Source organism: Macrotis lagotis, chromosome 4 (assembly GCF_037893015.1).
Source record: "Macrotis lagotis isolate mMagLag1 chromosome 4, bilby.v1.9.chrom.fasta, whole genome shotgun sequence".
NCBI classification, from domain to species: Eukaryota; Metazoa; Chordata; class Mammalia; order Peramelemorphia; family Peramelidae; genus Macrotis; species Macrotis lagotis.
The window spans coordinates 162796259-162819927 of NC_133661.1; the positions used below are offsets into that span (position 1 = coordinate 162796259).

At 35.2% G+C, this 23669-nt stretch overlaps 1 protein-coding gene across 3 annotated transcripts in view; it reads right to left on the minus strand.

The window, feature by feature from the left end:
* LOC141521711 (neuronal acetylcholine receptor subunit alpha-7) overlaps window positions 1-23669 on the minus strand; it is a 174263-nt gene that overhangs the window by 63574 nt on the left and 87020 nt on the right. For 2 of the 3 annotated variants that reach the window (XM_074234544.1, XM_074234543.1), the window contains exons 2-3: window positions 15551-15595; window positions 3179-3288 (exon numbers count right to left, since the gene is read on the minus strand). In XM_074234544.1, the coding sequence (XP_074090645.1) occupies window positions 3179-3288; window positions 15551-15595 (155 nt within the window). Of the gene's footprint in view, window positions 1-3178; window positions 3289-15550; window positions 15596-23669 lie in introns of those variants that run through there. The other variant, XM_074234545.1, reaches the window with a different exon arrangement.

Genomic DNA, 23669 nt, shown 5'->3' on the forward strand with positions numbered 1-23669 from the left:
ACTAACAGGCTTTACTCATAGCAATCACTTTTAAAATGGTGACTTAATTGAACTGACAAATCTATCAGATCAAAATGTAGCAACTCAATATGACCAATTAGATGGCTAGATATATGAGATCAACTGTGAAGCATCTGATCAATATTGTTGTTCAGTCATTTTTCAGGCGTCTTCATGACACCATTGTGGATTTTCTTAGCAAAGATATGGGAGTGGTTTGTCATTTCCTTCTCTAGCTCAGTATACAGATGAGGAAACCAAGGCAAAAAGGATTGAATGACTTGCTCAGGATCTCACAGCAAATAAGTGTCTAAGGCTGGATTTGAACTCAGGAAGATGAGCCCTACTGACTCCAGGCTCAACACGCTACCCATTGAGCCACCTAGATCAATATCAGGAAGAGGTTTACTTCATAGTTATGACCAACAACAGTAAATGAAAAACCATAGTTTTAAAAAAACACTAAATGTTTAGAAACCATATTTTTACCCTCAAAAAAAGGGTAAATTTCCTAGAAATATTGAAGGCTAAGTAATATACTAACCCTTCTTCCCTACTCATGGTTGACTGCTGGTGAAGGCATCTTTATTGTTGCTTTAATTGCCTAGCTGAGTCCCTGCCTCCCAGCAGGGATCTGACAGACCTCTTGGGATTGCATCTACAATAGCCCCTGATCATAGGGCAGATTTGCCTGGCTAAATGACTAGTTTGCCAAACCTTCTTCTGAGGGGGTCTCCTCAAGTACTGATAGCATGACTCTTATTGACTTTTATTCCTCAAATCAGAGCAGCCCTGCTGTCAGCCCTGGTGCAGAAAGTTAAAGATCATAATTCTGATTAATTTAGCTGCAGATCTATGACCCTCAAAAGTTACAGCAGGAGACATTTCAAATGGTAAGCTGTATCATAAATAAGCCTCTCACTACAACACCCCATGCTATCCATTATAATCATGTCCTTGATGTTTTTACTTGCAGGAGGAAAAGGAGATTAGATATCTGGTTCATACTTGGGTTTTTGAATGGCCCAAGTATAAAACAAGTATAGGTAGGAATTTCAGGATCTCTATTTACAAACAGAACTCAGGAACCTCTAAAGAATAAACCAAAAAATTAAGCCCAGGATAAAATTGGGTGTGGTATTCATTCTTGTTCTGTGTTTCATACCCAATTCCTATCCTATAGCTTAAAAAAACATAATTTGGTTCTGGCTTTTCCTCAATGCCCCAAACTGTCTTGATGACATTTGCCCTTTTTAAGAAGGAAGGATGAACAACAACTTCTCTGACTGTGTCCATCACAAATGAATATATAGAGTGGATTCAAACAAGCAATGACATTTTACCAGCAGAGGATAGCATCAGACTCAATTCAATTGAAAAATATTTATTATGTGAATGGTAATGTGAATATTTATTATGTGAATGGTATACCATTTTCTTAAATTCAGAATAAAATAAATATTTTTAAAAAGCATATATATTCTCTACTCTTTAGGAGTTTGCATTCTCATATGGATTAAAAGACATGTACAGAAATAGGCATGATCCAAGGTTTAATCTATCAGTCACAGAGATGATAGGAACCACTGGAGATTATTCAGCAACTGAGATAGTCAGATTTGTAGTTTAGGAAGATAACTTTGGCAGCGATGTGAAAAGATAATTCAAATAAGGGTAGACCCAAGTCAGGAAGATCAAATTAATTTTGATAGTTTAGATGAGAAGTGATAAGGGCTTGAACTAGAGGGTATACATGTGTGTAAAGAGAAGATAAAGTGAGGGTTATTGTGAAAATCAGACCATAGGACTCCTCTTCTCAGTAAATATCAATGGTTCCCTATTACCTCTAGAATCAAATACAAACTTCTCTATTTGGTATTTAAAGTACATTACAACCTAGCTTAAACCTGCATTTCAGTCACATAATTATGTATTACCCTTTCATACAATGATCTCAGTCATTTCCAGGTTTCATTACAGATTTTTCCTAACAACCTTCTTCTCTCTTTTGCCTTTTCAGATTTCTTTTATGTGCTGCCTTTCCTCATTAGAAGGCAGGCACAAGAGTGGGAGAAGCAACAAAATACCTTGGGATTGACTCAGATTCAAAAATAAATCTCCACTAGTTGTGAACTGATCCAGCCATTCTGGAGAGCAATTTGGGTATGTATACATATGCATATCACAGTGTATGCATACCCAGCAATACCACTACTAGGTCTATACTACAAAAAGATCACAGAAAAAGGACCCATTTGTACAAAAAAATGATATCAACACTTTTTTGTTGTGACAAAGAACTGGACATTGAGGGGCTATCCATTAATGGGGAATGGTTGACCAAGTTGTAGCATATAATTGAGATGAAATACTACAGTGCTATAAAAAAATCAAGCAAATAGTTTCCAAAAAATCTGGGAAGACATATGAACTGATGCAAAATGAAGTGATGCAAAATCTGAACAATTTACACAGTAATGGCAATATTGTATGATGATTAACTGTGAATGACTTAATTATTCTTATCCATACAGTGGCCAACATCAATTTAGAGGGACTCAAAGAAGAAAAATGTTATCTCCAGACCAAAAAACTGATGGAGTCTAAATTCACTTTATTTTTTCTTTTCTTTGCAACATGGATAATATGGAAATATATTTTGTATGATTTCACATGTATAATTGAAATCACATTTCTTGCCTTCTCAAGGAAGGGGTGGGGGAGAAAGAATTCAGAACTCAAGAAAATTTAAATGAATGCCAAAAATAAATAAATAATAATTGTAAAAGAATCTCCATTAATCGATTATTTACTCATCATTTTAAAATTTATTTTCAAATGTCAAAGATGCTTATTATGATGCCCAGTATGCACTAGAAATAGTATCTTACATCTTTCAGTCACAGACCTGAAAACCTTGCCAGTTCTGATACAGCATCTCCTTTGAGACAAATAGTCCCTTCAACAGAATGAGAAAAAATGACATGAGGCTAAACAGATTCCCTGAAGACACATACCAAGTAGGCAAGAAGTGGCTCAAAGCATCAGGGGATCTCTATGGGGTTCATTCTTTGACTTCTAAATCAGTTCTAGAACATATAGACATTGAATAATTTCTAATATAAAGCTAATATACAAGCACAGAAAAAAAATGTTTCTTTGCTCCCAGTGTGCTTACCTGTTATACAGAAGAATATCAGGTTTCCAAATCTGGCCATCTGGAAAGCGAACATTCTTCACACCCGGATATTCAGACATATTCCATTGTAAATAGTAATCTGTCCAATACTGACATACACAGAACATGAAATTAGTAACACATTTTTGCTTACCTGTTCATATTCCATTTGAGAGGTACCCAAAGTCCAACTCAATGGAGGTGATTTCTATTCCATATTACTTATTTAGCTACTATAAATGAAATGCTGAGAAAGAAGACTCTCAATAAGTAATTGCTAATTTTTTGTACCACCTGTGATTTCTTCCATATTATAGAAAACTCTTGATGAAAAATTTCCTTGACTAATAAATATTCCTACCTGCTCTGCAACTTAAAGAGTTTCTTAGGTATAACCTGGGACTTGCCCAGGATCACACAGCCAATATGTGTTTGTGAGTTCCTTGAGAGCTCCTTTTGCTTCCTTTTGTTATTCCAGTGTTTAGTACAGTACCTGGTCCATTGTTGAATCATTTCAGTCATGTCTGACTCTTCATGATTCATTTAGGATTTTCCTAGCTAGAGTGGTTTGGTCATTTCCTGCCCCAGTTCATTTTACAGATGAGGAAACGGAGGCAAAGAGGGTTAAGTGACTTGTCCAAGGTCATACAGCCAAGAAGTTATTTGAAACTGGATTTGAACTTAAGATTTTCTGCCTCAAGAACCAGTGCTCTATCCACCGTACCATGTAGTTGCCCTATGTGCCTATGTCTAGCACACAATAATAATGTTAATAAATATTGATTGATTAATGTGTCAAAGGTAAGACTTGAGCCCAGATCTTCTAGACTAGTTCAGCTTTCTAGCCATTATCCCATGATTGTCTCTTTGTAAAATAATGCAGATTAAATTGTGAGTCCCCAAAAAAGTTTTGCTAAATTGTCAACCCATCCTTTTAACTCACCACCCTATACATCTCAACCTTGCCATCATCCTGTGGTTTCTTGAGTCTTAATAGCCCCTATGTACTTCAGGGGGATATTTGAACAGTAGCTACTCCTGTGCCCACTCCATATTTAATTCTTAAATGATTGTACATAAAGTGTTTATATTTAGAGGGGAGGCTGGGGATTGAGTAGAAGGAGAATCTTCTATCTAAACTCAAGATGCCTCCTATTTAAAGGGAAATTAACTCTTATTTCTTCTTACACTTTATTTGACTGTTTAAATAGTATTAGAGTGTAATGAGAAATAAATATATCAAATGAAATAGAAAGATCTTTTGAAAAAATGATGCATTTCATAAATATTAAATGACTAAAATTATTGTGATATTATGGTCTTTGTTGCTGTTCCATCTAAATCCCAAGTCACTCAACCTCTGCATACCTCAGTTTCCTTCTAAGTAAAATGATGGGGTTCCTTTGAAAGCACTTGAAAGTCCTTCTAACTCTACAACTCTGATTCCTAAGATCGTTGTCAATGTATTTCCACAAAATATAAAGAAAGATATCTCCAATAATTTAGTCACTCCTTATTTTAAGCACAGTCTAGGTCTATCTACTTAGAGCATAGAAATTATTATTTGTATAATTAGAAATAATTCAGGGCTACCCAGTAAATTGACTCAGAATTCAGTCAGAATTAGGTTCTGTCCTTAGAATTATCTAAATTAACCAGGAACAAGATTCCAAATTCACCTAAATAAGCATGCCTTTTCTCATTTACTAATGATAGAGTCCTGGAACCTAGGAGTGGAGACAATCCATCTCAAGTCAATTACTCATCATGATTATAAAATTAAGATTATAATGATAACTGAGAAATAGACCTTCAGAGAATCTGTATTGGGATTAAATAAAAACTGAAGGCAAATGTCTGCCTTTTTTAGGATCTGAGTCTATAAAATATAATATTATAGGGGTACCCAACCATCAGACCTATATTTGTCCACTTAAGGGTTCTCTAAATGAGTTGCCTTCACTAGTCCCCTATCCTAAATTTTTCAGGATCCTTATCAAATAAGGGAATACAACTAACACCCTCAGTTCTCATTCTACACAGGATTCTTATTGCCAGGAACCTCTTGTCTGCACTCTACATTCACACTCCCTCACCCTACACCCCCTACTATCTCTCATCTGAAGGGAAATACAAAAGTAGTTACTTACCCAATGGTTGAAGATCCCATTACACAAAATGACTAAACTATAGTGAGAATGATTCAGGATGGGGACTCACTAATGATCAGTTTCTACATACTCTCAGATTAATCATTCAGCAATATTAATCCCTCATTTGCATGGTTCAAAACAATGAATTTTCTATGCCAAGCTCAGAGTTTGATGGTGATGTAAGCATAGCATATGTGCATTTGCCATAGGCAAGATGCCTGACTTCTCTTGGCTAATGATATAGGGAACAGCAACAAGATTTGGGCAATTGAACATTCTAGGAAAGCCTGAATATTTTCAAGAAAATACCACTTTTTAAGATTATTTCAGTTTTTTTATATTTATTTATTTTACAGCTATATGCAGCAGTAGTTTACATTAATCTTTTTCTTTTGCTAGGCTCTGAGTTTTACATTTTTCTCCCTCCCCCAACAGAAAGCAATCTAATATAGGAGATTGTCTCAATTTCAATAAATCCTCCATCCCCACATACCACCCTTTCCAATCAGTCAATATTTTCAAATAAGATAGGACCAATTCAGATGAAACATGAATAACACTGAGGATTCAAAAGGTTTCTAAAGACTGAAACTTGACAGGCAGAATTAGAAGTCAAAAGAAGTCAATTCTCCCTGAGCTCTGACACTAAGTAGTCTGATAAGCTTAGAGAAGTCATCTTACTTCTCTGGACTTTAACATTCCCTTCAATTAAATGGGGATAAGAATTTTTCTCTTGGCTATGTTAAGAAAAGTACTATAAGGACAAAATGAAATAATAGTTGTAAAAAATTTGAATAATTAGAAGTAATATTGCCTATTTTACATATTTAGGCCTCTTCTCTCTGGTTTGCTTTCACAAACTATAATAGAGTATTAGCATTAAAAGAGATATTAGCTATCATTTAGGCACAGTTCTTAATCATGGACCCTTGAAATTGTTTGGGTTTTTTTTGTTTTGGGGGGTTTTTTTGGCTTTTGCAAAGCAATGGAGTTAAGTGGCTTGCCCAGGTCACTAAGGTTACATTACTAGTTAATTATTAAGTATCTAAGGTCACATTTGAACTCAGGTCCTCCTGACACCAGGGCCAGTGCTCTATCCCCTGTGCCACCTAGCTTCCCCCTTGAAATTGGTTTTAAAAAAATATTCTGATACTCTAAATCAATATTGATTAGAGAAATGCAAATTAAAACAAATCTGAGGTATCATCTCATATCTAACAGATTGGCTAATATGACAAAAAAAGGAAAATGTGGGAAAATCTGAATAATAATGAACTGTTGGTGAAATTGTAAACTGATCTAACCATTCGGAGAATAATTTGGAACTATGCCTAAAAAGCACTAAAACTGCATACATTTGATACAGCAATACCACAATTAGATCTGTATCTCAAAGAGATTTTTAAAAGGGGTGGCAGGGAGGAAAAAAATATTCTGATAGCTGTATTTCAATATAATTGGTTCATCTGCAATCTTATACAAATTTTATTTTAATGTATCTAAAAACATTATTCAGAGAAGTGGTCCACAGATTTCACTAAAATGCCAGAAAGGGTCTAAGACACAAAGAAAGTTATGAATCTCTGATCCAGAGCAAGGTTTTCATTTTGAAAATTAAAAAATAACTGAAGCCCAAAAATCTTCAGTTATTTGCCTAAGGTCCCAATGGGAAAGCTAAGATGATAACCCAAGTCTTTTGATGCTGACCAAAGTTCTTTCTATTATGCTATTTTATCTCCATTTTTAAAATCACAGAGTTTTCTGGCAATTTGCTTTTCCTTTTCAGTCATTTTTAAAGAAAATAACACCCAAAAAGGCCCGGCTGTCACTACAAAAATATGACCTTGTTTGGTATTCCCTTTAGAGCAGGAAAGGAGTTTAGAGCTCATCTAAAATCCTTCCTTTTAGAGATTAGAACAGGTTCAGAGAAATAAAGGAACTTGCCCATTGTCACACAGATAGTGAGGAACAAAGTCAAAATTTGAATTCAGGTCCTTTGATTTCAAACCTAGCACTGTTTCTACTACAAGAGTTCCTTTAGATTAGGCCAGACACCTTTGCAAAAAACAATCCTATTATACATGAAAGATTTTGAATTCCATTTTTAAAATTATAATTAGCCAGGGAATTTCAGGAATTGGTGGGGAGAAGAAGAGCTAGAAAAGGAAAAGTTATGGTCTCTCCTGATAACATCCACCAGTGTCCAAGTATTTAGTATGTCCAAGTATTATCTAAATATTCTTCAATTATCAGTTCCCAAAACTGATCTCATTTCTGTTTTAGTATAATTGTGGTCAAGGGCTACCAGCTGGGACTATTAACTTTGTACATGAACTTGGTGCGACTAATGATATGTAGGAACTGAACTAAACTATGAGCTTGATCCTTCCAACCCACTCACCAGAGACTGAGGTAATGTTCTGAGGTGGTATAAGAAGCATTATCATGGTGGGGGAAATGATTTATTATATTGTTCAGAAAAACAATTATACTCTTTAAATGCAACCTACATGATCTACACTCAGAATATTGTTGTCTGACCTTAGTAACTCTCTAGAAATGCCAGAGATACCTAAGGAATTTTGAGCTCACTCCTGATCCTGCTTTCACCCAAAGCATTCTTGTTTTAGGTTACCACATCCAGGACTTGTTTTGGGTCTACCCAAGCTTGTGTTTTAGGTTCTCTGTGTTTTTATTTTGTCCAAATTTTCTTTTTTACATTTTCTAAGATCCATCTCAATCTATCTGTCCTCTCTATGAAAATGCTATAATGAAGTATATGTAATTCATATGTGACTTATAACCTTTTACATTATATATATATATATATATATATATATATTTGCATTATATAATGTAAAAATTTCAGAATCTGGTGGATGGGCCCACCTCTTCTTTCTAATGTTCTCTCTCTCTCTCTCTCTCTCTCTCTCTCTCTCTCTCTCTCTCTCTCTCTCCTAAATTACTAAATACATTTCTTTATAAATTATTTGTTGGGGAGGTTGTTCTCATGAACAACATCACCCCTGCCCAGTTCTGGGTGTAAATATTTATGTTTGTTCTTGCTTGATTTGAAATGAATATCCCTTTGTAAAAGCCCATGCAATGGTAAGTGGAGAAGTAGAACTGAGCTCCTAAAATTGAGAGGAACATGTCTTGTTAAGACTTGAGCCAATGACAGAGAAGAGAGACTCCTTAGATTAACAGAGGAAAACCATGACAGGGTAAAACTGTAACAAGTCCTAAGCATGAAGGGTCAGAGCATGCTACATGAGAAGTAAAATACCAATAGGAAAAAAAGTAGGGGAAATCTTGACAATACAACAATTGAACAACCACAATAAAGAATCCATTATAACAAATGATGATCCACCTAAGTAAGTCTTCCATAAGTGTTTGAAGAATGAATGGATGGATGATTGAATGAATAAGTAAATTCAATATTATATAGTTCTACCTTGGACTTTAAATAATATATATTACTAGAAAATAAATCTGATTAATAATATTCTTTTACCTATAATATAGTCTGACAGCACAAAGCATGCTAATGTAATATTATTGCCACTAATACAAAAAGCAATAATAGTCTAATTTCTTGATTAAAAAAAAGTACACCTTCTTCTTAAGGAGTTATTTGTGCAGCTCTTCCATGACATCTTTAATTCATAGACCTTAAAACAACTAACAAATCAGATGTGCAAATGTCCTTTCTAACCTCATCCCCACCTGGAAAGAGGGAGAGTTTGAAATTGTCTTTCTTAGTTATTTTCAGTTTAGAAACAGAGGATTCTTGACAGTGCTTTTCTGAAAGAACTAGAGCCATTAGGAGATTTTACTGGACCTTCAATTAAAGTGCTTCTTTCCATCCAGGAGAGAACCACTAGAGTTCATGCCAAAGGACGAGACATCCATAGTAAGACATGCTTTTGATGTCACTTGGGGAAAACATCAGGTAACTCAACCTTGACTTTATTTCATTTGGGGAACGTAACTGCCTTAGAGGGAGCATGGCAAAGAACCCAAGCAATCATTTGAAGTTGCATTGGGTTTCCAGGCCCAATGACAATCAATGATGTCATTAGATAAAAAGAGTTACACACTAAATGTTCTAAAATTAGCTAGCAATAGTAGAAAGAACACTACATTTGTTGTACAAAGACCTGGATTTGGATCCAGGCTCTCCTCTCTGCTTATAAGTATAACACTGGACAAGTTACTGATTCTGAAGCAGGCAGTTTCCTCATCTGTAAAATGGGAGCCTACCTCTCAGCATTATTGTGAGAGAAAAATGAGGTCTGTTAAATACTCTGTAAATCTTAAAGTACTATATAAATTGCATATACTATTACTATTTCTATTGTTATTATTATTATTGTTATTATATATCATGGAGAAGAAAATGGCAAACCATTCCAGAATCCTTTCCAAGAAAACCCCATCAAATGAGGTCATGAAGTGTTGGATACAACTAAAAATGACTGAACAACAACAATATAAATTGTGGATAGCATTGTTATTATTAAATATTATTATTATTATTGCTAATTAGGCACTAATATCAGTTGTTTCTACATATTGTTACCCTAAAACTCTCAAGTGTTCTAGGACAGAAGCCCAGTTACCTTACCCTAGTTATGATTCTAAGTTTCTGAAGGAAGATGCTTTAGCATTTAGGTTTTACTATACTGTGCATCTTATTAGATATATGATATATGTATGTGTATATATACATACATATGTATATATGAATATTAGTTGGTTATAAAATAGAAAGAAAACAAAATTATAAAATAGAAAATAGGAAACAAAATAAAGTTATAAAATAGAAAGAAAATAAAATGGAAAACTTAGACACAAAAATGAAGAGATTCTAATCATAATAATGGAAAAGATTTCAAAATAAGAGAAAACTTTTTAATTAACACATCATCTATGAAACCCTTAAATAACTCTTTTAGCCTCTTTTCTGATATCATCGAACTGTCACTAAAGGCAGCCAGGTGGTGGAGTAGAGGTGCCAGACCTGGAGTCATAGGACCTGAGTTGAAATTTGGCCTCAGTCACTAGCTAAGTGACCCTGGGCAAGTAATTTTTTTGTCTCAGTTTTCTCATCTATAAAGTGAACTGGAGAAGAAAATGACAAACCAATTCAGTATTTTTTCCAAGAAAATCCCAAATGGGGTCATGAAAAATTGGACATGACCGAAAACAAATGAACAACGGCAACAAACCACCTAGAGCTTAAACCTAATTATACTTGACAGTTTTAATAGAATTGTGAAACTGGTCTGCAAACTTCATGCTCTTATTGTTCCCTCTTTAGGAACTTGACAAAGCAAACAGTTTTATGTGGTACACATTACACAAATACATTTTAATATATTTGACAAGTCTGTCAAAACCAAAAGGGGGGAATATATATATATATATATATATATATATATATATATATATATATATATATATATATGAAGAAAAGAAAACAAAATTCAAACAGAATGTTTAACTTGTTGAGTTTTATTGTCCTGTCTCCCCTATTATGGCTCTACAGGAGATAAGTGGTTTATAGTGACTGGGCTCCAGTGCTTTAAAATTGAGCAGTCAATATTCAGTACAGTTGTAGTTCGGCAGACGGACAAGAAGTCAGGAGTCTGAAACATGGTGAAAGAGACGTGCCAGAGAATGTGAGTAACTCCACTCTGAATCACCCTCCTGCCTACATTGCCTCCTTCTCAGAACTGGACCAACCATCCTTTGCAGCTTCCTCCCTCTTTTAAGGAATCTGTTCATTCCTTGAGTCACTTTCAATTAGGGTAATATTAAAACCAAAGAAGTTAAAGATAGTCTTCCTATGAAAGAACTTTTTAAGGTTTCCCTCTGGTTCCTAAAGTATTTCACTCTGGCACAGACCTTTGACTGAAGGCTTCTAAAGGGCACATCCATGGAACAAAGAAGGTACACTGACACCCTAGAGAGAGGATAAAGGGAATGCCTCTGCTTGATTTCCAGGATCATAGCTGTCATGAGTTTATTGGTAACTGAAAATTAGGGGAAAGGACTCTTACAAGAAGTTACCCCTGTAGTATATAAAATGAGGTTAACTTGGACAATCAATTTGAAATGCCACAGAATAGAGAAGTTGAGAAGGGGAAAGCAGGGAGAGACAGCCAGGTGTTGAAGTGAATAGAACATTGGACCTGAAGTGAGGAAGACCTGAATTCAAATCCAACCTCAGACACTTACTAGTTGAATGACTCTGAGAGACTCATTTAACTTCTGCCTGCTTCAGTTTCCCCAACTGAAAAATGGAAGTAATGATAGTATTCCTTCCTAGGGATGCTATGAGTATAAACTGAGGTATTGTTTGTAAAGCAATTGGCAGACTTTAAAATGCTATATAAATGTTTGATATTATTATGTTCCCTACCCATATAACTGAGGAAATTGATAGAATTCTTAAAGTGTGCAGCCAGTGAGGAAAAAGAGAGCTGACTGACACAATGAATGGTTAAAGTACTGTTCCTGGAGTCAGGAAGACCTGATCCTTACTAGCTAGGTGATACTGTCATTTAAGTCATTTAATCTCATTTTCTTCTTCTGTAAAAAATGGAAGTCATAATAGACTTCATAATAGACTCCAAGACTTCTTGTAAAAGACAAAATGTAAAAGACAAAACTTGTAAAAAGACAAAACTCTATATAAATAAAATCATAATTATTTTCTCATTAGCATGTTCCTCAGAGAAGGAGGAGGAGGAGGAGGAATAAGACAACTCCTTATGGAAGGATATGTGGGCATTTCCAATCCTTCCTGAAATTGTCCAAGGAATGGACTGCTAAAGTGTGTTTATCTTTTGATTGAAGTTTTTTGGATTGTTTGAGGATCCTGCATTTCTCTACCTTCTCATAGGTTCCTGTGATTCTTTTGAAAAGTATATTTTCTTTGCAGTAAAATAAAAACTGTTCACTTTCCAAAATCCATCTAGTGTCTATGGGAGTCCTATTTTACAACATTTGAGAAAACACAGATAAGTGATCCAACACCATCACAAAATTTAAAGATTTTCCTATGTTCCTGGAGTTGAGGGGAGTGGGAGGGGACAATTAAAAAAATTACCCTCAGGGTCAGTTGCCAGAATTATATTCAGTTCAGATGAGATCAGAGTCTTTTAGTAGATGTGGAATAATGTTTACATTAATGTTTTCCATGACGGTATAAGGATAAATAAAGTTCTAGTCTGTTTATGCTGTGGAGATGACCCTGTATCTCATTGGCTATATTGGAAGAATATGAGCTCTGCCAAGTGCTACCAAACTGAAAGCATAAAACAGATAATCTGTCTTTTATTTTAGGATTAGAACACAATTAAGTACAGAGAACTTTTTCACCTGGTTGACCACAGGGTGATAAGATTTTAAGACATTGATAGCAACTCATCAAGACTAAATCAAACTAAATTGGGTGCAAAGTCATTGAAGGATTGGAATTTGCATCTACATAAAATAATCCACACTATGGAATCAAAGTTACTTAATATCATGGGTTAGAAAGCTATCCTTTGGGAGACATATGACTTGGAAACAGATATTACTGATTATACTGAGCATAACAAACTTCAATACTTGAAGGATACATGATTTTGCTGATGTCCACAACTTTGTATCCCTAAATATCACATTTGGTAATGTTAACCAAATGTTAGAGCACTTAGGGATAAAAGAATCAGTTTTCCAACTTCTTGGTTTTATCCAGATTGAGGAAACTGAGTCCCAGAAAGATTAAGGTAACTTGCCTAAGGTCTGTTCCATCCTAAACCCCAAGCAGGGTTTTCTTTCTCGTGAAACTCAATGTGCCTACTGTGAGAACTATTTTAGATTCCTTTTATGCTATTAAGGTTTCTCTTTAAGATTTTGTTTTAAGATTCCTCTTATGCTATCATTTTGTATTACTATTTAATTTTCCATGTTCCCCAGTAGGTCACAGGATTATTTAGACTATGCTTTCTACTTTCTTCAGTAATTAGCAATATCCCTTACACATAGCAGGTAATCAAAAAAAATCCCTGTGGAATCAGTGGATAAAAACAAACATTTAAAAGAGGGAAATTTACTATTTCTAGGTATGAGACAGCTGGCATAGAGGACAGAGAGATGGCCTTAGAGATCAAGTCTGAACTGGGAAACTCTCTAAGAATAAAAATTAAAAAACAAGTGCCAATCTATATGACTAGGGAAGTTCATTCCTTAGTGAAAGCACCCCATACCAATGAAAGCACAAGTTTGGTACAAGAAAGTTCAAAAATAGCAAATGTCCAGTCTACAATGCAGGAATTCCTTAGGCAAAGTTTAACCAAAGAAACTGTCAGAGGTCAAAATGAGCTTTTATAAAATTTTAGGAGCTTCCAGTAATAATAATGGATAGTTCTTGAGAATTAGAATGAATTTTACCTTCTTTGTTTCCACAGAGTTTAGCCTAGCCCCTGGTCAACAGAAGGCACTTAGTAAATACTTGCTGGTTTGAACTGACATTGAACTGAGCTGAAATGAAATGATTTTATTGAATACTAATGATTCAATCCCTGTCCAATTCCCTAATGTCTCTCTCTCCTCCATTAGGATACAAGATCCTTGAAGAGAGGGACTTATAATGCTTTATCTCTGGTTCTTAGAACAATGTCTAGGACATAGCAAGGTTTAATAAATACTTATTGATGGACTGACCACAAAATTGATGTGTTTGTTTCAGGGTTACTAAAAGCAATACAACCTAAAATAACCTTACTCTCAGAACCCCAAGGCAGTCTTTTAAATGGTTCATCTCTCTGACTTGATGAAAACCAATTAACATAATGAGGATTTAGAAAACTGAGCATCAGAGGAAGAGATAGAGATTCTGTCAATTTCCCTGCCTGTCTCATTTTTCTCTACATAGAAAAATCTTCAACCAAAGCTTGACTGTTGTCTCAGACTTTCAAAGGCAATGTCTAAGAATCATAAGATCTGGCAGGTCCTCAAAGTTCAGTGTATCACCTAACAATGGGCTATATTAACTCTATTCCAAGAACCAGCTTAGCCAAGTTGGTAAATTGTACATTCCGAAATTGGCCACTATATGATGAATTTTTTATTTATACCTCCAAAATACCCTTTCTTAGATAATGAGAGGCTGCAATTTGCTCCAGTTGTGAAAGATATCCATACCAACTAAATGAAATCTTTGAAACATTAAGGTATGGTATCAATTTTTTTAAAAAAAAGTAGCATCCAAGCAGTACCTGGAACACAAAGTTTCTGGAAATCATTTCTTTTTTTCATTAACAAAAGTTAACCTTTTGACCATTTTTAACTAAGAGCATGAAGTTTAACTTTAGCCAATATGATTATGTAACCAATATGCTAAATTGTTTGATTTGGAGGGACTTAATGATTAAGTAGCTTAAATTGCCCTTTAAATGTCTAGCCACTTCAAAATGTACTTATGAGGTTGCTGAGATGATCAGGATGTACTAATTGAAAATGCTGTTTTAAAGACCAGCTCATAAAATTTTGGGAGTCAACTAGTTTATGCTTTCAAGCAGCTTCCACAAATTCTATTTTGATAAGCAATAAAGATATAGAAAAATGCAGAAGGTGTGACAAAGATAAATCATGGGAGAAGGTGTTAATGATCTAAAATATAGCAGAGAAGGAGTAAGGTAAAACCATTATTGCTTCATGTTATAAGTGTCTTTGACATTTCCAAAGGGCATGCCTGCCATCAAAATAAAAACCTTCACTTTTTTTTAATTTGTAGATTTCTCTAGAATGAGATATCTTATGTTCAAAAAAGCATAGTTATATTTGATGGGATATTTGGATATTCATTTAACACCTAAAAAAATTAAACATGAGCACAAAAATGTTAAAAGTTTAAGGGGAAAGAATAGGAAGTGAAGAATATGAGATGTCTAAAAATGCATTCATCTATTTATTCAAACATTTATTAAATACCAATTCAATCTCTAAGCACTAGGTCCTGCTGATATAAGAATGAAAAAGATATATCCCCCTACCCTCAAGGAGATTTTTCTTTGTAAGGAGTGTAATAGATACACAGAGAACTTTAAAACAACTAATATATGTTGTGTGAAGGAAGGAAATATGAACAAAACTGTGAGAGAACTAAAAGAAAGAGTATTTCTATAGGGAAAGAAGGGAAAGAGAGTTCTCAACTTACCATTTGCAACCAAATATTGGTGGTTAAAACTTGATTCTTTTCATCCTGAAAAAAAGAGAAATATCGTTTAGAGATTTAAGGATGAGAGTGTTGTTTATATATAAAACTTTACTTGTTTTCTTTAATAAGTCAAATCATAGGCTGTTATGACCCAAGGAATAGCCTAGCAGTCAACCTACTGATGACAATCCTCTCGTTTTTTTTAAGGTTTTTTGAAAGGCAATGCAGTTAAATGATGTGCCCAAGGCCACACAGCTAGGTAATTATTAAGTGTCTCAGTGAACTCAGGTACTCCTGACTCCAGGGCTGGTTCTCTATCCACTGAGCCATGTAGCCTCTCCTTTTTTTGAATGAGGCTAGCCCTTGAACAAACCCTGAAGTCAATCAATCCATTACTGAATCATGACTTTTGCACAAGAATTGGCATAAATATCATTGAGATCAGAAAAGTATGGAAAACTAATAGTTGAATAGGCTAAATGTTCCAATGAAAACACTAAAATGAAAAAAAAAAGAACTAAAGGAAGACTCCAAGGATGCTGGATCACTCATCTGTGAAGGATCTATGGGAGAGTATACACAAGAATCTCATTGGATGATTTCATGGATTTCAATCCATGAAAGCATAGATCTTTTAAACATCCAAAGAAGTCAAAATGTTTCCTTCCTTCCCCAAAAAGCAAGTAAAGGATTATATTCCCTTTAAATAGACTCTGATATGATTAATTATATTAAGGTCTTAATCAATCATCATCCACATGGCCCATTTAAACAGTATGACAGTATGACAAAGACTTCTCATTGATATAAAGTGTAGGAGACCACAGAAGGTACTAGAACTAATTCTATGACCAAACTATGACATAATGTCATGGCAAAAGGAATAAAGAGGAAAGAAGAAAAGAAAGGTGAAGGAAGAGGAGGAGGAAAATAAAAGAGAAGGGAAGGAAAGCTTCAATTTAAAAGCAAAACAGAAGTCAATTAGTAACAATTACATTATCATCAGAGAGTACTAATTAAGTATGAGAATAGGAATAATGATAATAATAACTCACATGTACATGGAACTTTAAGATTTGTAAATGACTTTCCACATAGGAATTTAGTAAAGTAGGTAATATAGACATTATCACCCCCCCATTTTATAGATGAGGAAGCTGAGTAAATATCAGAGTAAATAAGCAGGTACTGTGATAAAGTACTTTACAAATATTATCTCATTTGATCAAAAGCTCATACTATTTGTAAAAAAAAAGACTATGCTGAGTAAAAACTTCAATGCATTTAAGAGAAAGAAGAGATCAAGGTAGGCTGGAGTTTGGGTCGACTTCATGGAGGAATTGATAATTAGATAGATACTGTAGGAGCAGAGAGAACATTCTAGAAATGAGGGCAGCAGAAGCAAAAAATAAAAATAAGAAATCCATGGAAGCAAAAATCAACATAGAATATGAGTTCAGCTAAATTAAAAAATTGTTTATTAATCATCTAATATATGCATTCATTGTACTGAGTGCTAGGAACACAAAGGCAAAATGAAATAATCTCTGACTACAGGAGTTTATAATTAACACTGAAAAGGGTGGGATTCTGCAAGTACACAGAGAAGAAAACTCAAAGTAAATTGAGATAGTGGGAAGAAAACTGAATTTGGGTGTAGAGGAATTGGACACTTCAGCTCTGAAGCTTACAACTTTTGTAACCCAGAGCACATTACTTGACCTCTCTGGGTTTCATTGCTCTCACCTAAAAAAATGAATGGACAGCAGCTAGGTGGTCCAGTAGATGGAGTGCTGGATCTGGAGTCAGAAAGACTTATCTTCTTGAGTTCAAATCTAGTCTCAGACACTTACTAGCTATGTGATTCTGGACAGGTCATTTATCCCTCTTTGCCTCAATTTCTTCATCTGTAAAATGAGCCGGAGAAGAAAATGGCAAACCACTACATCATCTCTGCCAAGAAAATTCCAAATGGGGTTGGACACTATACTGAAACAACTGAACAACAACTCAATCCTTTCAAGCTCCCTATCTATGGTCCTAGGAAGAAGACAGAATGAGAGACAGAACTGGATGTAGCAGAAAGACAGGGAAGATTTACAAAGGAGGTGATGCTGGACCTGAGTTTTACTTTAATAATAATCATAATAATAATGCTGCTGCTTTTCTGTAAGCAATAGGAAAGAGCTTATAGAATGCACAGAAGCAGGAGTAATATAATTTAGCTAGAATGAAGAGTATGGGAAAGAAAAAATATGAAGGAGGGCTGCATAGAAAGGTGGGGAGGCAGGTTGTGAGAAGAGGAGTTGGGGAGGGGAGGAAGGAGAATGTTTGGGAGGGGTAGTGAGGAAATTCAGGGTACATGAGTTTGACTTTAAAGAATAAATAAAAAGTCATGACCCACTTCTTACATCTTACTCCCTTTCACATAAGTGATCCACGATGACCTCTTTGCAGTTCCTTTCATTAGACATTCCATCTTCTGACTGGACTTTTTCACTGTCTGCCCTCATGTTTGGAATTCTCTCCCTCCTTATCTCTGTCTCCTAGTTTCCTTGACTTCCTTTAGGTTCCAGCCAAAATTCCACCTTCTGCAAAGAGTTTTTTTTCAAATCCCTTAATGCTAGTGCCTCTAATTTATTCTATGTCCTACACATACATAATAATTTGAATGTTGCCTCCCCCTTCCCCAATTAGACTATAATCCTTGAGGCCCTACTTTTATCTTTCTTTATATCCTTAGAACTTAGCAAAGTGCCACATAGTAGGTACTTAAATACTTTTTTGTGGCATTTGGGGTTAAGTGACTGCCTTATAGCTAGTAAGTGTCTGAGACTGGATTTGAATTACTGACTCCAAAGCCAGTACTTTATCCATTGCACCACCCACCTGCCCCTAATTATTTGAAGTTTTGGGGGTACTTAAAAATACTTATTAACTCGGTTCTAACATTATAGATATAACAAAGAGTTTGGAGACAAAATTTACATGGGTATGTTTGGTGAAGTTGGGAGTACAACAGCAACAGGTACTTGAAAGTAAATCACCACCAGAATGTGTAGGGTCTTGAATGCCAGTCAAAAAAGCTACAAATTTAAATGTACACAACTGAGTATAAATGCTGAAGATTTTTTTTAACAGAATTAGCATGATTAGAGGGAAAAAATAAAGACAATTATTGCAAATTGAAACAGGAAATCTTTGCTCTAGACTAGTCAGAGAAGTATCTCACCTGTCTGGAATGGCCAACCCATTTGTATTGTAAATTTGCTGGAGAAGAAGAGACTGAACAGGTGAACAGATTCAGGATCCCCCTCTCAAGGGGCAGAAGAGCAAAAGTTGAATAGCCACATAAAGGAACTTAGTTCCAAAATCTTTTGCAAGGTTTTGTGTTTGTAATGGAAGTGGAAAAGGTCCAAATATTTCTAGAGAAAATAGTCAAATCTATCTCACTGTTCTCTTGTGACTCTATGGAGTTGGGGAAAAAGGATAATTTTTTTTGAATTTTTTAATTTGGTTTTTTTTTGCAAGGCAAATGGGGTTAAGTGCCTTGCCCAAGGCCACACAGCTAGGTAATTATTAAGTGTCTGAGACCGGATTTGAACCCAGGTACTCCTGACTCCAGGGTTGGTGCTTTATCCATTGCGCCACCTAGCTGCCCCTATTTTTTTTAATTTGTAAATGAACTATTATGTTTCATGAGCAAAAGCTGAGCATAAATCATTTTTAATGTTATAATCAAAATAAATCTTACAGCCAAGTTAATCTGACATACTTAATGATATGCATCATGGTGATTACACTGAAATTTAATCAAACATATATATGTTAAGCAATTTTCACACCTTAATGCTTCCATAGAGCAATGCTTTCATCAGTATGAAATTTCTCTATGCCTTAGGAGATGATTCCAAAAATTGCTATGAAGGAAAAAATGGAATATAGTGGAAAGATCACTTTACCAATTGTCACAGGACAAGCATTCAAATGCCACCCAAGCAATTTAATGTCAGTATGACTTCTGACAAATCATTTGAGAAAATTAGTGGAACAGAGGAAAGGGGGCCAGATTTAGATTTAGAGGATCTGAGTTCAAATCACAGATGAATTAATTTTCTGAATCCCATGTGACCTTGGACAAATGTAATCCTGTTTCCATTTCCATGAAGGGATTAAACTGGATGACTTCAACTATCACTTTCCTGTCCTAAATCTATTATCTTATGCTATGACTTTAAAAAACAAAACTTCAGGTAATGGGGTCAATCTCCTTGAGCTGAGCCACTGTATGAATTTAGCTACACTGATCCATAGATAACAGAGACCCAGTCCATTCTTATGTCTGGCAGTCTCTACCTTGTTTTCAGTCAAATCCCTGCTAAAATTAGACCTTCTACAAGTTTTCCTGATCTTCCCTAAATTAATGCCTTCCTTCTGTTGATTAGTTACACTTTATCCTGTATATATCTTATTCATACATATATGTTCTCTCCACCACCATACTGGGGGCTCCTGGGGAGCGGAGACTCTCTTTGCTTTTCTTCGAAATAGTGAAATGCTTATTCATTTACTATCACTAAGTCTATACCTTTCTAGTTTGGTGGCACTTGCCAAGGTTCTGCCCTATTAACATAGATTTGTAGAAGCCAGGATCACTTTGATGTCTCAATAAGCCATCAGAGAATACATCACTTTAGTGGGAGAAGTTCACCTAAAATATCAATCAGTTAGTAAGCATTTATTAAGCTTCTACTTTGTGGGGCAGCTAGGTGGCACAGTGAATACAGCACCAGCCCTGGAATCAGGAGGACCTGAGTTCAAATGTGACCTCAGAAACTTAAAAATTACCTAGCTATGTGACCTTGGGCAAGTCACTTAACCCCATTACCTTGTCAAAAAAAAAGAAAAGTTCATACTTTATGTTTCCAGGAATTGTGCTGAGTGCTGGATCATCAGAATTGCTATTACATGATCAGGTTTTTTTCAGTTTTTCTTTTCTTCTCACTGTATTAGTTCCCTAATATTTATGGGGAAAAAAATTGTAAACAAAATTGTAATCTTGCAAATAAGATTCTAACTGAAGAAAGTTGTCTTTATTGGCAGACTTAATTAATGTGTGACTTGCTTTTTATTAATAGTTTTCCTATTTCAAGACAAGGTTCCAATGGATAAATGGTCAAAGAATATGGATAGTTTTGAAGAAAGGAATTTCAGTCTTTAAATAATGATTTAAAAAAACATTCAAAATCATTAATTATAAGAGAAATATAAATTGAGATAACTCTAATGTTTCATCTCACAATCAGCAAACTGACAAAGAGAATAAAGAAGGGCTAAGCAATGTTTAAGGGTTATGGAAAGACAAACAAGAAAGTCTTGATAGAACTGTGAATTTATACAACTATTCTGGGAAACCAATTGGAATTTTGCTAAGAAAGTTCTGTGCTTTCCCCTCTATGATTATCTTCAATTTATCCTGGACAAATTGTGGTTATACTTCATTCTTTCCATTTTGTCTTCCCCATTAGACTGTGAGCTCCTTGAGAACAGGGAATAGTTTTTAATCTTTCTTTATATCCTCAGGACTTAGCACAGTGACTGGAACATTTTATTGTTCATTCATTTTTCAGGTGTATCCAATTTTTCATGAGCCCAAGTTTTCTTGACAAAGATACTAGAGAAGGTTGCTATTGCCTTCTCCAGTTCATTCTATATATGGAGGAATTGAGATAAACAGGGTTAATGACTTGCCCAGGATCACACAACCAGTAAAGTGTCTGAGGCTGGATTTGAATTCCAGAAGATGAATCTTCAGGACTCTAGGCCAGGCACTCTATCCACTATACCACCTAACTGCCTCAAAGTAAGTTCTTAATAAGTACCTGCTGATTGAATAAAAGGTCTCTGACCTTAAAGTTTTCCATTTGACACAGAATTACCACTGAAATAAAAGACAAAAAGAGGGGTCTCATATACCCCAAAATACATATCGCAATACTTCCTATAGTAGGAATGAACTGGAAACAAAACTGTCATCATACAAACTTAGGAAAGTTTGGAATACCAATAGTAAAGTACAAGGAAATATGAAACCCACAAGACAATAAGGCAAGTCAGCTTCAGTGGAGATTCAGATTTAAAGGAGTGATCCAGCAGGACAAAGGGCAATCCACTGGGTGGAGCTGAAATCCTGGAAGGAAAGGAATGCCTCTCTGCAACCAGTAAGGTTTTCTGGGTTTCAAAGGGTTCTTTTCTATATCTATCAGGGGCAGACATTGGGGAAAGAGAATGAGGAGCCTGAACCTGGGAATTGATGCTGTTTCATGCTGTTGGAGGGGAAAGGATATCAGAGGTTAATTGATATTCAAATTCCTATAGCATAAAGGGGATTTGTACTTTTTTAAATTATTGTATTTAATTAAGGCAATGGAGTTAACTTGCCCAAGGTTACACAGCTAGGCAATTAAGTGTCTGAGGTCAGATTTGAACTCTGGTACTCCTGACTCCAGGACCGGTGCTCTATCCACTTCACCACCTAACTGCCCCTGGGATTTGAACTTTTACTGTTGACTTTACTCTCACAGGATAACTCAGTTTACCTGGCAGGGTTTTGAGCTTCTTCCTTTAAAGCTTTCAGAAGTTCAAATCTTGGGCAAGTCATTTAACCCCACTGACTCACAAAAAATAAAAAATAAATTCAAAAAAAGTTTCAGAAGATTTTGAAGTCACTCAAAGTAAATAAACTAATGGGAAAAGGGGGTGATCAAGGGATTAGGGGATGGTCAAGATATTAGAGTGTTGGAGTTAGCATCAGATATTCAATTTAATAAGAATTTACCAATTCATACTATACACTGGATGCTAAGCATAAAAACACAAAATCAAAAAACAGTCCCAGGTTTCAAAAAACTTACATTCAATCAATCACTAAGCATTTATCAAACACAGAGAATGTACAAAGAATGAAACATTCCCCACTCACAAGGTACTTATATATTAAAAGGGATGAAACAATTTTTCCACATAAGCAAATAAAATATAGTTTGGGAAAGAAAGAACACTAACAGTATTCCCTCTTAATACCTACTAGCTATATGACCATAGGCAAGTCCTTGTACCTCAAAAGAGAGAGGAAACCCTAGTATATTGGACCCAGTCCAGAAGTACTTAGAAGCCCCTAGAGAAACCCAATACCGTATCAGGTTGTTCTGATCTTACTGGCCTTCATAGTTTAGTAAGTAAGCCCTTTTTCTGTATTGTCTTTCCTTTGGCAATATCAATATGGTAGACAGTTGGGGGCAGGAGAAAAGATTACCAACTTAATTGTTAATAGTTAATGTGGAAATATATTTTGCATGATTACATATCTATAGTGAGGGATGGGTGGGGGAGAGGTAAAGGGAGGAAGAAAATTTGAAATTGAAAATTAAAATTTTAAATTTAAAAAAATCTTAATTGTGAGAGGTAAACAAGCTGGGGTGTTATAGAGTTTAGGGAAAACTCACCTAAGTATAAAGTTCTTCTTGTTCCCCATAATTTCTAACAGCAAAATTGACCATGAATGCATCTGAGTACCTACATCAAAAAAGGTAAGCTAGAGCCAAGAGGTAGAAGAAAATGTAACAGAAGAATAGAGCCAGGATACTAGAAATTATAGTGTCAGCTTCATCACTAACTAGCTGGGTAACCTTGAGTAAGTCATATGATATCGCTGGGCTTCCTTTTCACCTGTAAAATAAGAAGTCTGAGCCAGGTGTTCTCTAAGGTTCTTTCCAGCAAAGACTCTCTCCAATAGAATAAATCATCAATATATTCCTGGTGCTTAGCAAATTGTCAGTTTTCATAGTTCTGTGTACCAAGGCTCTCCCAGTGGACAAACTGAAAAGCTATAAATTACTTTGTGATAGCCCATTGCTTAGATAAGCCAGTGATACATGGCATTTCATAGAACACAGGCACAATGTGGAGCTGTTTATCAAATATCTTGTCCCCATTCTGGGAGATACTAGACAAACAGATCTAGTCCTAAAAGAACTTCAAAGATTAAGTCAATGTCCCTAGTGCTTCTTGTTTGAGATAGATCCTCCATGTCTCAAGATTCTCTTACTTTATTCAACTT